The following is a 15,569-nucleotide window of genomic DNA, read 5'->3' on the forward strand; positions in this document are numbered from 1 at the left end:
TCAAAAGGTTCAGAGAATCTGGAGAAATCACTCCACGTAAGCGGCATGGCCGGAAACCAACATTGAATGACCGTGACCTTCCATCCCTCAGACGGCACTGTATCAAAAACCGACATCAATCTCTAAAGGATATCACCACGTGGGCTCAGGAACACTTCAGAAAATCACTGTCACTAAATACAGTTTGTCGCTACATCTGTAAGTGCAAGTTAAAGCTCTACTATGCAAAGCCAAAGCCATTTATCAACAACATCCAGAAACGTCGCCGGCTTCTCTGGGCCCAAGATCATCAAAGATGGACTGAAGCAAAGTGGAAAAGTGTTCTATGGTCTGACGAGTCCACATTTCAAATTTTTGGGGGAAATATTCCACATCGTGTCATCTGGACCAAAGGGGAAGCGAACCATCCAGACTGTTATCGACACAAAGTGTAAAAGCCAGCATGTGTGATGGTATGGGGGTGCATTAGTGCCCAAGGCATGGGTAACTTACACATCTGTGAAGGCACCATTAATGCTGAAAGGTACATACAGCTTTTGGAACAACATATGCTGCCATCTAAGTGCCGTCTTTTTCATGGACGCCCCTGCTTATTTCAGCAAGACAATGCCAAGCCACATTCAGCACGTGTTACAACAGTGTGGCTTCGTAAAAAAAGAGTGCGGGTACTTTCCTGGCCCGCCTGCAGTCCAGACCTGTCTCCCATGGAAAATGTGTGGTGCATTATGAAGCGTAAAATAGGACAGCGGCGACCCCGGACTGTTGAACGACTGAAGCTCTACATAAAACAAGAATGGGAAAGAATTCCACTTTCAAAACTTCAACAATTAGTTTCCTCAGTTCCCAAATGTTGTTAAAAGAAAAGGTGATGTAACACAGTGGTGAACATGCCCTTTCCCAACTACTTTGGCACGTGTTGCAGCTATGAAATTCTATTATTTGCAAAATAAAATAAAGTTTATGAGTTTGAACATCAAATATGTTGTCTTTGTAGCATATTCAACTGAATATGGCTTGAAAAGGATTTGCAAATCATTGTATTCTGTTTATATTTACATCTAACACAATTTCCCAACTCATATGGAAACAGGGTTTGTATGATCATGTCTAATACATGAGTCATGAGAATCTATGTGATAATGTCTTGTTTGAGAGTCATCAGAATCTTGCATACATGCGTCATGAGACTCTGTCATGTCCGATCATGTCTCATACTTGAGTCATGAGAAACTCGCATATGTGATATTGTCTCATATGTGAGTCATGAGACTCTCATATCTGATCATGTCTCATACATGAGACAATGACATGATAACCTCTTGTTCAGTTTGCGATCATGTTTCATACGGGAGTCATAAGAATCGCTCATATCTGATCACGTCTCATATATGATACACGTAGGAGCATCCCGAGGCCGTGACGCCGACCACGGAGCTGGAGCTGGACAACATGGACACATTCCAGGACAGACTGCCCCCCAGTGGCAGGATGACCAAGACCGAGTCGCTCATCCTGTCATCTACCAGGTACACAACGTGTGACATCATCAATGTGCGACTGACTCGGGGTTTTGAGGCACTGATGGATTGACAGATGCACCATGATTCGGACGTAGACTATTCCGAGTCGATGGAGAAAGGTCCAAATATGGATTATTAAGTATGGAGATAAAACAGAAACGCGGAGGTAGCGAGGACACACACGGAGCAAAGTGAAGCTGAGCGAGTTTGAATATGAAGTAGTGAAACAACAGATGTCTAACTGTAGAAATAGATGAAAAAAAATGAGCAAATAGGTGAATAATAAATCCTGAGAGATGATAAAATCCACCCAGTGCGACAAGACATAGATGAGATTGAGTCGGACACCTGCTTGCTCGCCAGACAGACACCTCACCTCGCTCAGCAGGCCGCTATGTTGCACACTACTAATACTGTAGTGGCTCATCACTGTCCTGAACATTGGACAGTTACATAAGTTGTTATGCTACAAATCAGGTCATCATGGAGCGTATAAATAAGAAGGGAAGACCAAGCCTGTTGTGCGCTCTTTCTTAATTCCTTCATGAGGGTTCACCATCTTTCGTCTCATGAGACACTGTCTGGTTTCATATCGATTCAATCCAACTTTGTACTATCTGATTGTGAGTAATTAAAAGTGTTGTAACAAACTCTCTATTGTTCCTGTTTAAGATTGACTTTTCGACCACATAAAATTAGCGTACCCATAGAGGCCACCACATTAAATTGGCGTCACGAACAGGATGAGGACCCGGGTTAAATCCCCAACATTTCTACCACAATATCATGTCAAAATACTGCAATGTGGGCTGTGTGACTAGCACAGGGGTCGGCCACCCAAAATGTTGAAAGAGCCATATTGAAGTAAAAATATAAAAAACTAATCTGTTTTACCATGAATTGATGAAGGTGGACCCCGACTTAAACAAGTTGAAAAACTTATTGGGGTGTTAGCATTTAGTGCTCAATTGTAGGGAATATGTACTGTACTGTGCAATCTACTAATAAAAGTATCACTCAATCAGTCTGGAGCTGCACAAAATGTGTAAGTGTTGAATGCAACTATATTAGCTATGTTAGCCTACTATCTATCGCAGGCTGAAGCTAATGTTTGTTGACAGAAATGTTGAAACGTTATATTTATTCTACACATTTTTACAACATTGGAAACCATTAGTAAATCAGAGGCTACTCTGAAAGTGAGATAACTCCTGGAAATGACTGGCTCATTATGGCTAAAGGTATAGGTGTGTGTGTCCTAGTTATGGCCGTCATATTTTAATAGATTTATTACAATCCTTGGCAAGCTAGGTAATGTTTGCTGTGGTCTGGAACAACATGGCACACCAACAACTAGGGCTGGGCGATATGGCCTTTTTTTAATATCTCGATATGTTTAGGTCATGTGACCATACACCATATATATGTTTAGGTCATGTGACCATACACCATATATATGTTTAGGTCATGTGACCATACACCATATATATGTTTAGGTCATGTGACCATACACCATATATATGTTTAGGTCATGTGACCATACACCATATATATGTTTAGGTCATGTGACCATACAGCATATATATGTTTAGGTCATGTGACCATACACCATATATATGTTTAGGTCATGTGACCATACACCACATATATGTGGATATGTTTAGGTCATGTGACCATACACCACATATATGTGGATATGTTTAGGTCATGTGACCATACAGCATATATATGTTTAGGTCATGTGACCATACACCATATATATGTTTAGGTCATGTGACCATACACCATATATATGTTTAGGTCATGTGACCATACACCATATATATGTGGATATTTTGCCTTAGCCTCGAATGAAGACTTGATGCATGTAATGACAGCAGTATGATGATTCTATGTGTCTACATTCAAATATGCTACTTTTAAACTTTCATGCAGAGAAGGAAATCACAACTAAAAGTGTATTTAGTAAACAGTTATTGGCACAGTGGCACAAACATTCATGTCATTTCCAAAACAGAAAGTGCAAGATTGTCAGAGACATTTTAAAACAAATAAAGTGCACTTTTGTGCATGATGTCACTAAGATGACATATCAAAACAACACTAAAATAAAGTGCACTTTTTGTACAGAACGCCACTACAATACTTTAAAACAAATAAAGTGCACTTTTGTGCATGATGTCACTAAGATGACATATCAAAACAACACTAAAGTGCACTTTTTGTACAGAACGCCACTACAATAACTTAAAACAAATAAAGTGCACTTTTGTGCATGATGTCACTAAGATGACATATCAAAACAACACTCAATTAAAGTGCACTTTTTGTTCAGAACGCCACTACAATACTTTAAAACAAATAAAGTGCACTTTTGTGCATGATTTTGTGGGCGTGTGGCACCGAACGGCGATGTTGAAATGCAGAGTAAGCACTCTTCATTCTCTAGCGGGTGACTTTTGAAATGATGCTACACATTAGCAATAATACTACTTTTGTTAGCAACACTTTTGACGCATACTTGACAAATTACAGTTGTCTGTTTGACATTTTCCCACTTGAAGCCAAACCACCGCCAGGCGATGGACCCCCTGCTGTTTTTTTCTTAGGAATTAATTTTTCCTTCATTTGTTACCAGATTGGCACCTACTTTCTCTCATATTACCACTCGCACCACAGCTAACGTTACCCATGCTGCTACCTCTCTGCTCCGCAAGGGCGTATACATATGTGACGTGTGAGGTGACAGTATGTGACGTGTGAGGTGACAGTATGTGACGTGTGAGGTGACAGTATGTGACGTGTGAGGTGACAGTATGTGACGTGTGAGGTGACAGTATGTGAGGTGACAGTATGTGACGTGTGAGGTGACAGTATGTGACGTGTGAGGTGACAGTATGTGACGTATGAGGTGACAGTATGTGACGTGTGAGGTGACCGTATGTGACGTGTGAGGTGACAGTATGTGACGTGTGAGGTGACAGTATGTGACGTGTGAGGTGACAGTATGTGACGTGTGAGGTGACAGTATGTGAGGTGACAGTATGTGACGTATGAGGTGACAGTATGTGACGTATGAGGTGACAGTATGTGACGTGTGAGGTGACAGTATGTGACGTGTGAGGTGACAGTATGTGACGTGTGAGGTGACAGTATGTGACGTGTGAGGTGACAGTATGTGTCGTGTGAGGTGACAGTATGTGACGTATGAGGTGACAGTATGTGAGGTATGAGGTGACAGTATGTGACGTATAAGGTGACAGTATGTGACGTATGAGGTGACAGTATGTGATGTATGAGGTGACAGTATGTGACGTATGAGGTGACAGTATGTGACGTATGAGGTGACAGTGTGTGAGGTATGAGGTGACAGTATGTGACGTGTGAGGTGACAGTATGTGACGTGTGAGGTGACAGTATGTGACGTATGAGGTGACAGTATGTGACGTATGAGGTGACAGTATGTGACGTATGAGGTGACAGTATGTGACGTATGAGGTGACAGTATGTGACGTGTGAGGTGACAGTATGTGACGTGTGAGGTGACAGTATGTGACATATGAGGTGACAGTATGTGACGTATGAGGTGACAGTATGTGACGTGTGAGGTGACAGTATGTGACGTGTGAGGTGACAGTATGTGACGTGTGAGGTGACAGTATGTGACATATGAGGTGACAGTATGTGACGTATGAGGTGACAGTATGTGACGTGTGAGGTGACAGTATGTGACGTATGAGGTGACAGTATGTGACGTATGAGGTGACAGTATGTGACGTGTGAGGTGACAGTATGTGACGTGTGAGGTGACAGTATGTGACGTGTGAGGTGACAGTATGTGACGTGTGAGGTGACAGTATGTGACGTGTGAGGTGACAGTATGTGACGTGTGAGGTGACAGTATGTGACGTGTGAGGTGACAGTATGTGACGTGTGAGGTGACAGTATGTGACGTGTGAGGTGACAGTATGTGACGTGTGAGGTGACAGTATGTGACGTGTGAGGTGACAGTATGTGACGTGTGAGGTGACAGTATGTGACGTGTGAGGTGACAGTATGTGACGTGTGAGGTGACAGTATGTGACGTGTGAGGTGACAGTATGTGACGTATGAGGTGACAGTATGTGACGTATGAGGTGACAGTATGTGACGTATGAGGTGACAGTGTGTGAGGTATGAGGTGACAGTATGTGACGTGTGAGGTGACAGTATGTGACGTGTGAGGTGACAGTATGTGACGTATGAGGTGACAGTATGTGACGTATGAGGTGACAGTATGTGACGTATGAGGTGACAGTATGTGACGTATGAGGTGACAGTATGTGACGTGTGAGGTGACAGTATGTGACGTGTGAGGTGACAGTGTGTGACATATGAGGTGACAGTATGTGACGTATGAGGTGACAGTATGTGACGTGTGAGGTGACAGTATGTGACGTGTGAGGTGACAGTATGTGACGTGTGAGGTGACAGTATGTGACGTGTGAGGTGACAGTATGTGACGTATGAGGTGACAGTATGTGACATATGAGGTGACAGTATGTGACGTATGAGGTGACAGTATGTGACGTGTGAGGTGACAGTATGTGACATATGAGGTGACAGTATGTGACGTATGAGGTGACAGTATGTGACGTGTGAGGTGACAGTATGTGACATATGAGGTGACAGTATGTGACGTATGAGGTGACAGTATGTGACGTGTGAGGTGACAGTATGTGACGTGTGAGGTGACAGTATGTGACATATGAGGTGACAGTATGTGACGTGTGAGGTGACAGTATGTGACGTGTGAGGTGACAGTATGTGACGTGTGAGGTGACAGTATGTGACGTGTGAGGTGACAGTATGTGACGTGTGAGGTGACAGTATGTGACGTGTGAGGTGACAGTATGTGACGTATGAGGTGACAGTATGTGACGTGTGAGGTGACAGTATGTGACGTGTGAGGTGACAGTATGTGACGTATGAGGTGACAGTATGTGACCTATGAGGTGACAGTATGTGACGTATGAGGTGACAGTATGTGACGTATGAGGTGACAGTATGTGACGTGTGAGGTGACAGTATGTGACGTGTGAGGTGACAGTATGTGACGTGTGAGGTGACAGTATGTGACATCTGAGGTGACAGTATGTGACGTGTGAGGTGACAGTATGTGACGTGTGAGGTGACAGTATGTGACATATGAGGTGACAGTATGTGACGTATGAGGTGACAGTATGTGACGTGTGAGGTGACAGTATGTGACGTGTGAGGTGACAGTATGTGACGTGTGAGGTGACAGTATGTGACATATGAGGTGACAGTATGTGACGTATGAGGTGACAGTATGTGACGTGTGAGGTGACAGTATGTGACATATGAGGTGACAGTATGTGACGTATGAGGTGACAGTATGTGACGTGTGAGGTGACAGTATGAGACATGTGAGGTGACAGTATGTGACGTATGAGGTGACAGTATGTGACGTGTGAGGTGACAGTATGTGACGTATGAGGTGACAGTATGTGACGTGTGAGGTGACAGTATGTGACGTATGAGGTGACAGTATGTGACGTATGAGGTGACAGTATGTGACGTGTGGGGTGACAGTATGTGACGTGTGAGGTGACAGTATGTGACGTATGAGGTGACAGTATGTGACGTGTGAGGTGACAGTATGTGACATATGAGGTGACAGTATGTGACGTATGAGGTGACAGTATGTGACGTGTGAGGTGACAGTATGTGACGTATGAGGTGACAGTATGTGACGTGTGAGGTGACAGTATGTGACGTGTGAGGTGACAGTATGTGACGTGTGAGGTGACAGTATGTGACGTATGAGGTGACAGTATGTGACGTGTGAGGTGACAGTATGTGACATATGAGGTGACAGTATGTGACGTATGAGGTGACAGTATGTGACGTGTGAGGTGACAGTATGTGACGTATGAGGTGACAGTATGTGAGGTATGAGGTGACAGTATGTGACGTGTGAGGTGACAGTATGTGAGGTATGAGGTGACAGTATGTGACATATGAGGTGACAGTATGTGACGTATGAGGTGACAGTATGTGACGTGTGAGGTGACAGTATGTGACGTATGAGGTGACAGTATGTGAGGTATGAGGTGACAGTATGTGACGTATGAGGTGACAGTATGTGACGTACGAGGTGACAGTATGTGACGTGTGAGGTGACAGTATGTGACGTATGAGGTGACAGTATGTGACGTGTGAGGTGACAGTATGTGACGTATGAGGTGACAGTATGTGACGTGTGAGGTGACAGTATGTGACGTATGAGGTGACAGTATGTGACGTGTGAGGTGACAGTATGTGACGTGTGAGGTGACAGTATGTGACATATGAGGTGACAGTATGTGACGTATGAGGTGACAGTATGTGACGTGTGAGGTGACAGTATGTGACGTGTGAGGTGACAGTATGTGACATCTGAGGTGACAGTATGTGACGTGTGAGGTGACAGTATGTGACGTGTGAGGTGACAGTATGTGACATATGAGGTGACAGTATGTGACGTATGAGGTGACAGTATGTGACGTGTGAGGTGACAGTATGTGACGTGTGAGGTGACAGTATGTGACGTGTGAGGTGACAGTATGTGACATATGAGGTGACAGTATGTGACGTATGAGGTGACAGTATGTGACGTGTGAGGTGACAGTATGTGACATATGAGGTGACAGTATGTGACGTATGAGGTGACAGTATGTGACGTGTGAGGTGACAGTATGAGACATATGAGGTGACAGTATGTGACGTATGAGGTGACAGTATGTGACGTGTGAGGTGACAGTATGTGACGTATGAGGTGACAGTATGTGACGTGTGAGGTGACAGTATGTGACGTATGAGGTGACAGTATGTGACGTATGAGGTGACAGTATGTGACGTGTGGGGTGACAGTATGTGACGTGTGAGGTGACAGTATGTGACGTATGAGGTGACAGTATGTGACGTGTGAGGTGACAGTATGTGACATATGAGGTGACAGTATGTGACGTATGAGGTGACAGTATGTGACGTGTGAGGTGACAGTATGTGACATATGAGGTGACAGTATGTGACGTATGAGGTGACAGTATGTGACGTGTGAGGTGACAGTATGTGACGTATGAGGTGACAGTATGTGAGGTATGAGGTGACAGTATGTGACGTGTGAGGTGACAGTATGTGAGGTATGAGGTGACAGTATGTGACATATGAGGTGACAGTATGTGACGTATGAGGTGACAGTATGTGACGTGTGAGGTGACAGTATGTGACGTATGAGGTGACAGTATGTGAGGTATGAGGTGACAGTATGTGACGTATGAGGTGACAGTATGTGACGTACGAGGTGACAGTATGTGACGTGTGAGGTGACAGTATGTGACGTATGAGGTGACAGTATGTGACGTGTGAGGTGACAGTATGTGACGTATGAGGTGACAGTATGTGACGTGTGAGGTGACAGTATGTGACGTATGAGGTGACAGTATGTGACGTGTGAGGTGACAGTATGTGACGTGTGAGGTGACAGTATGTGACATATGAGGTGACAGTATGTGACGTATGAGGTGACAGTATGTGACGTGTGAGGTGACAGTATGTGACGTGTGAGGTGACAGTATGTGACATCTGAGGTGACAGTATGTGACGTGTGAGGTGACAGTATGTGACGTGTGAGGTGACAGTATGTGACATATGAGGTGACAGTATGTGACGTATGAGGTGACAGTATGTGACGTGTGAGGTGACAGTATGTGACGTGTGAGGTGACAGTATGTGACGTGTGAGGTGACAGTATGTGACATATGAGGTGACAGTATGTGACGTATGAGGTGACAGTATGTGACGTGTGAGGTGACAGTATGTGACATATGAGGTGACAGTATGTGACGTATGAGGTGACAGTATGTGACGTGTGAGGTGACAGTATGAGACATATGAGGTGACAGTATGTGACGTATGAGGTGACAGTATGTGACGTGTGAGGTGACAGTATGTGACGTATGAGGTGACAGTATGTGACGTGTGAGGTGACAGTATGTGACGTATGAGGTGACAGTATGTGACGTATGAGGTGACAGTATGTGACGTGTGGGGTGACAGTATGTGACGTGTGAGGTGACAGTATGTGACGTATGAGGTGACAGTATGTGACGTGTGAGGTGACAGTATGTGACATATGAGGTGACAGTATGTGACGTATGAGGTGACAGTATGTGACGTGTGAGGTGACAGTATGTGACGTATGAGGTGACAGTATGTGACGTGTGAGGTGACAGTATGTGACGTGTGAGGTGACAGTATGTGACGTGTGAGGTGACAGTATGTGACGTATGAGGTGACAGTATGTGACGTGTGAGGTGACAGTATGTGACATATGAGGTGACAGTATGTGACGTATGAGGTGACAGTATGTGACGTGTGAGGTGACAGTATGTGACGTATGAGGTGACAGTATGTGAGGTATGAGGTGACAGTATGTGACGTGTGAGGTGACAGTATGTGAGGTATGAGGTGACAGTATGTGACATATGAGGTGACAGTATGTGACGTATGAGGTGACAGTATGTGACGTGTGAGGTGACAGTATGTGACGTATGAGGTGACAGTATGTGAGGTATGAGGTGACAGTATGTGACGTATGAGGTGACAGTATGTGACGTACGAGGTGACAGTATGTGACGTGTGAGGTGACAGTATGTGACGTATGAGGTGACAGTATGTGACGTGTGAGGTGACAGTATGTGACGTGTGAGGTGACAGTATGTGACGTGTGAGGTGACAGTATGTGACGTATGAGGTGACAGTATGTGAGGTATGAGGTGACAGTATGTGACGTATGAGGTGACAGTATGTGACGTATGAGGTGACAGTATGTGAGGTATGAGGTGACAGTATGTGATGTGTGAGGTGACAGTATGTGATGTATGAGGTGACAGTATGTGACGTATGAGGTGACAGTATGTGACGTATGAGGTGACAGTATGTGACGTGTGAGGTGACAGTATGTGACGTATGAGGTGACAGTATGTGAGGTATGAGGTGACAGTATGTGACGTATGAGGTGACAGTATGTGACGTATGAGGTGACAGTATGTGAGGTATGAGGTGACAGTATGTGATGTGTGAGGTGACAGTATGTGATGTATGAGGTGACAGTATGTGACGTATGAGGTGACAGTATGTGACGTATGAGGTGACAGTATGTGACGTATGAGGTGACAGTATGTGAGGTATGAGGTGACAGTATGTGATGTGTGAGGTGACAGTATGTGATGTATGAGGTGACAGTATGTGACGTATGAGGTGACAGTATGTGACGTGTGAGGTGACAGTATGTGACGTGTGAGGTGACAGTATGTGACGTGTGAGGTGACAGTATGTGACGTGTGAGGTGACAGTATGTGACGTGTGAGGTGACAGTATGTGACGTGTGAGGTGACAGTATGTGACGTATGAGGTGACAGTATGTGACGTATGAGGTGACAGTATGTGACGTATGAGGTGACAGTATGTGACGTATGAGGTGACAGTATGTGACGTATGAGGTGACAGTATGTGACGTATGAGGTGACAGTATGTGACGTGTGAGGTGACAGTATGTGACATATGAGGTGACAGTATGTGACGTATGAGGTGACAGTATGTGACGTGTGAGGTGTCAGTATGTGACGTATGAGGTGACAGTATGTGACGTATGAGGTGACAGTATGTGACGTATGAGGTGACAGTATGTGACGTATGAGGTGACAGTATGTGACGTATGAGGTGACAGTATGTGATGTGTGAGGTGACAGTATGTGACGTGTGAGGTGACAGTATGTGACGTATGAGGTGACAGTATGTGACGTATGAGGTGACAGTATGTGACGTATGAGGTGACAGTATGTGACGTATGAGGTGACAGTATGTGACGTATGAGGTGACAGTATGTGACGTATGAGGTGACAGTATGTGACGTGTGAGGTGACAGTATGTGACATATGAGGTGACAGTATGTGACGTGTGAGGTGACAGTATGTGACGTGTGAGGTGACAGTATGTGACGTATGAGGTGACAGTATGTGACGTGTGAGGTGACAGTATGTGACGTATGAGGTGACAGTATGTGACGTGTGAGGTGACAGTATGTGACGTATGAGGTGACAGTATGTGACGTATGAGGTGACAGTATGTGACGTATGAGGTGACAGTATGTGATGTGTGAGGTGACAGTATGTGACGTGTGAGGTGACAGTATGTCCATAGTTAAGTTTCACCTCCGGGAATTTTAAACAAGGAATCACCGTGTGTTTGTGTGGCTAAAGGCTAAAACTTCCCAACTCCATCTTTCTACTGTGACTTCTCAAATATTAATTGAACAAATTGCAAAAGATTCAGCAACACAGATGTCCAAAATATTGTGTAATTATGCCGTTAAAGCAGACGACTTTTAGCTGTGTGTGTGTGCAGCGCTCATACTTCCTAAAAACCTGTGACGTCTTGCGTACACGTCATCATTACGCAACGTTTTCAAGACGAAACTCCCGGGAAATTTAAAATTGCAATTTAGTAAACTAAAGCGGCCGTATTGTCATGTGTTGCCATGTTAATATTTCATCATTGATATATAAACTATCAGACTATCAGACAATGTTAATATTTCATCATTGATATATAAACTATCAGACTAGTGACTAGTAGTGGCTTCCAGTAGGCCTTTAAAAATGCTCCAGGGAGCCACTAGATCAGCACTAAAGAGCCGCAGGTTGCTGACCCCCGGACTAGCATGTCCCGGTAGTTTAGTCCATATGGTTGACCGGTGGATGTGTTTTCTTGTAGCCAGGAGCCTAAAATAGCGGGAAGGCGAGGTCGCAGCACATCTCTGAAGGAGCGTCAGCCCAGCAGACCTCAAAACGAGCGAGCTAACAGTCTGGACAACGAGCGTGCGACGGACACTCGCAGCCACCTGCAAGTACGTGGACGCGCCTTGGCGGTTTTTCCCGCTTTGCCGGTCCATTTCTAACTGGACTTCCATCAGTGCAGATCCCGAGAAAGACGGTGTATGACCAGCTGAACCACATCCTGGTGTCTGACGACCAGCTTCCTGACAGCATCATCCTCATCAACACGTCCGACTGGCAGGGCCAGGTCAGCAGCCAAAACCTTGTTGTCCGCCGTCTCTGCTGTCAGGCAGCCATGTTGTCGTCCTCTGCCCATCACAGTACCTTTCAGACGTGCTCCAGAACCACCGCCTGCCGGTGGTCTGCACTTTCAGCACTGCAGACATCCAAGCTGCTTTCAACACCATCGTGTCCCGCATACAACGATTGTAAGCGTCTTCGTCTCATGTCTGAATCACCTTCTCTTGATTCCTTTACTCTTTTCTACTCTATTTTAATATATTTATTGACAACATCTGGTCACACTGGTCGGTAGGCAGAACTCATAGTAATAAGCACATTTTGCATTAAGCACGAGTATTTTTTCAGACAAAAACCTGCTCTGTATTAAACAACAAATAGATATCAGAAAGAGACTCGTATTAGTTAATGATTTATTGATGTTAGTACAACTTTCCATTTTCCTTGGCTCGTCCCGGTCGTCGGGCCAGCAGTCTCAGGAGGGATGCCCAGAATTCCCCGTCTCCGGCCGCCTCTTCCAGTTCCCCTGGAAGAACACAGAAGTGTTACGAGACATAATCCCTTTAGCCTTCCGACTGGGCATGGTCCTCGGACTCCACTCACCAGTGAGGAGTCCAGGAGACATGCGGACTACAGGTCCGAACAACCTCGACTGGAAGGAACAGCAGCTTTACTCTGAGCTCCTCTGGGTAAACAAACTCATTTTAGCCGCTAGTACTCACCAACTTGCACTTGCTTTTCAGTCACTACCCAAAGGTTAAGACTATAGGTAAGGGGAGGAATGGAGATCAACCTTTTGCTCTCGGGTTGTACAATAATATTACAGTACTAAAGATAAGTAAAGGTTTCTACCGCTTATTCCCTTTGGGATCACGGTGGGGCTCTGGCGCTTATCTCAGCTACAATCGGGCGGAAGGCAGGGTACACCCTGGACAAGTCGCCACCTCATCACAGGGCCAACACAGATAGACAGACAACATTCACACACTAGGGACCATTTAGTGTTGCCAATCAACCTATCCCCAGGTGCATGTCTTTGGAGGTGGGAGGGGCCTATCCCCAGGTGCATGTCTTTGGAGGTGGGAGGGGCCTATCCCCAGGTGCATGTCTTTGGAGGTGGGAGGGGCCTATCCCTAACTCCTGCCCTGATCGTACCATGAATCTGGTAGTCCTCGAGGAATTCCTCTTTTAAGTTCACATAACACCTGTGGACCATTTGGGCAAACTATTATGCACCCTCAAGTACCCTCTGATGGGTCTATAGTTGGTCCTGTGTTCCAGCACCATGACAGAAACCACACTGTATTTGCTGTAAGTGAGTTTGGACAAATGGTCATACTCTTCTAGAATAGACTACCCTAGGGAGGTTGAGGAGTGTGATTGTTGGAACACATCCTCTGACAGGCCTTCTTGAAAAGGGGGACCACCGTACTGGTCTGCAAATCCAGAAGTACTGTTGGTGACTTTCTTCAGCCAAGACAATCCCACCACATCCAAGGCCTTTAGGAAGTCCGGGCCAGACTCGTCCAAACTTCGAGCCTTGCCACTGAGCTACCTTAGCCCTCGTTCATGTCCTCAAACTCTGCTTCCTCCGTCAGAAAGGTTGGGAAGGACTTCAAAGTATCCCTTCTACTGCCCGATTAAATCCTCTATCTAGGTCGGCCGGCCTCCTCTGTAAACCGTGTGGGCGGGGCACCACGTCTCATTTCTGAGGTGTCGCACACTTTGCCAGAATCTCTCCGAAGCCGACAGAAAATCTTGCTGCATGGAACTCTTCCCGGGTCCGGAGTTTTTACTTCGACAGCCGGAGTCGCTCACCGAGTCCTAGAAATCAATGATTATTCACTCAGGGTTCTTTTGCTATAATGCAAAGCTAAAGTTGTCATTTAATGTAATAAGTCTGGACACATGTCCAGTAGGAGTCGACGTAGTACTCGTGTTGTTTTATTGTATATAAATTAGTACTACTCAGTGGCCTAGTGGTTAGAGTGTCCGCCCTGGCCGTGAGTTCAAATCCCGGCCGAGTCATACCAAAGACTATAAAAATGGGCATCAAGGCTTGGAAATGGGGGTAAATCACCAAAAATGATTCCCGGGCGCGACACCGCTGCTGCTCACTACTCCTTTCGCCTCCCAGGGGGTGAACAAGGGTGATGGGTCAAATGCAGAGGACAAATTCCACCACACCTAGTGTGTGTGTGTGTGTGTGTGTGTGTGTGTGTGTGAGACTATCATTGCTACTTGAACTTTACTGATGTTGTTTCCTCAGCTGTAACTGTAACTCCCAGACGCCGGTCCCCATAAAGATCGCGGTGGCAGGAGCTCAGCGTTACCTGAGCGCCGTGCTCCGCCTCTTTGTGGACCACCTGACCCACAAGACCCCTGACTGGCTGGGGTACATGAGGTTCCTCATCATCCCGCTCGGTGCGTTATCCGCTTTCTGGCAAGCGAGAGGACTTCAAGTCACCTTTTTCTTTCCTGTCTTCACAGGCTCACTTCCTGTCTCCAAGTACCTGAGCACCATCGACCAGAAGTACTGCACCTTGTTCCACGATGCCGCATGGAAGGACCTCTTTGAAAAGACGCAGGCTCCTCTCGTGGGTGAGGCGCCCCTTAGCTTATCTTATCTGACACACCTTATTAGGTGGACTCCTTTCAAGTCCAACTGTGTACTTGTATTAACAGCAGCAGTGTGTGCCTAATGAAATGGCCTAAAAACCCAGTCCAACAACATTCATGTCCAGGTTTTATTATTACATGCTGGACAGACAAGAGCACACAGTTGAAGAATTTAGGAGAAAAAGTGGGAACAAACTTGTCATGTCAGGAGAATGACGTCTGAATTTTAAGAGAAAAGTTGTAATGTTACTGAAAATTGTGAAAACTTAATATAACAAATTAAAGCTGCAAGCAGTGATGGACGGGA

At 45.4% G+C, this 15,569-nt stretch overlaps 1 protein-coding gene across 3 annotated transcripts in view; it reads left to right on the forward strand.

Annotated features, from left to right (window-relative positions):
- The window catches only part of pacs2 (phosphofurin acidic cluster sorting protein 2), an 80,033-nt gene that overhangs the window by 47,763 nt on the left and 16,701 nt on the right, over window positions 1-15,569 (forward strand). For all 3 annotated transcript variants that reach the window (XM_061893885.1, XM_061893883.1, XM_061893884.1), the window contains exons 12-17: window positions 1,402-1,526; window positions 12,342-12,474; window positions 12,546-12,650; window positions 12,725-12,831; window positions 14,913-15,067; window positions 15,134-15,244. In XM_061893885.1, the coding sequence (XP_061749869.1) occupies window positions 1,402-1,526; window positions 12,342-12,474; window positions 12,546-12,650; window positions 12,725-12,831; window positions 14,913-15,067; window positions 15,134-15,244 (736 nt within the window). The remainder of the gene's footprint in view (window positions 1-1,401; window positions 1,527-12,341; window positions 12,475-12,545; window positions 12,651-12,724; window positions 12,832-14,912; window positions 15,068-15,133; window positions 15,245-15,569) is intronic.

Source organism: Nerophis ophidion, linkage group LG03 (assembly GCF_033978795.1).
Source record: "Nerophis ophidion isolate RoL-2023_Sa linkage group LG03, RoL_Noph_v1.0, whole genome shotgun sequence".
Classification (NCBI taxonomy): Eukaryota; Metazoa; Chordata; class Actinopteri; order Syngnathiformes; family Syngnathidae; genus Nerophis; species Nerophis ophidion.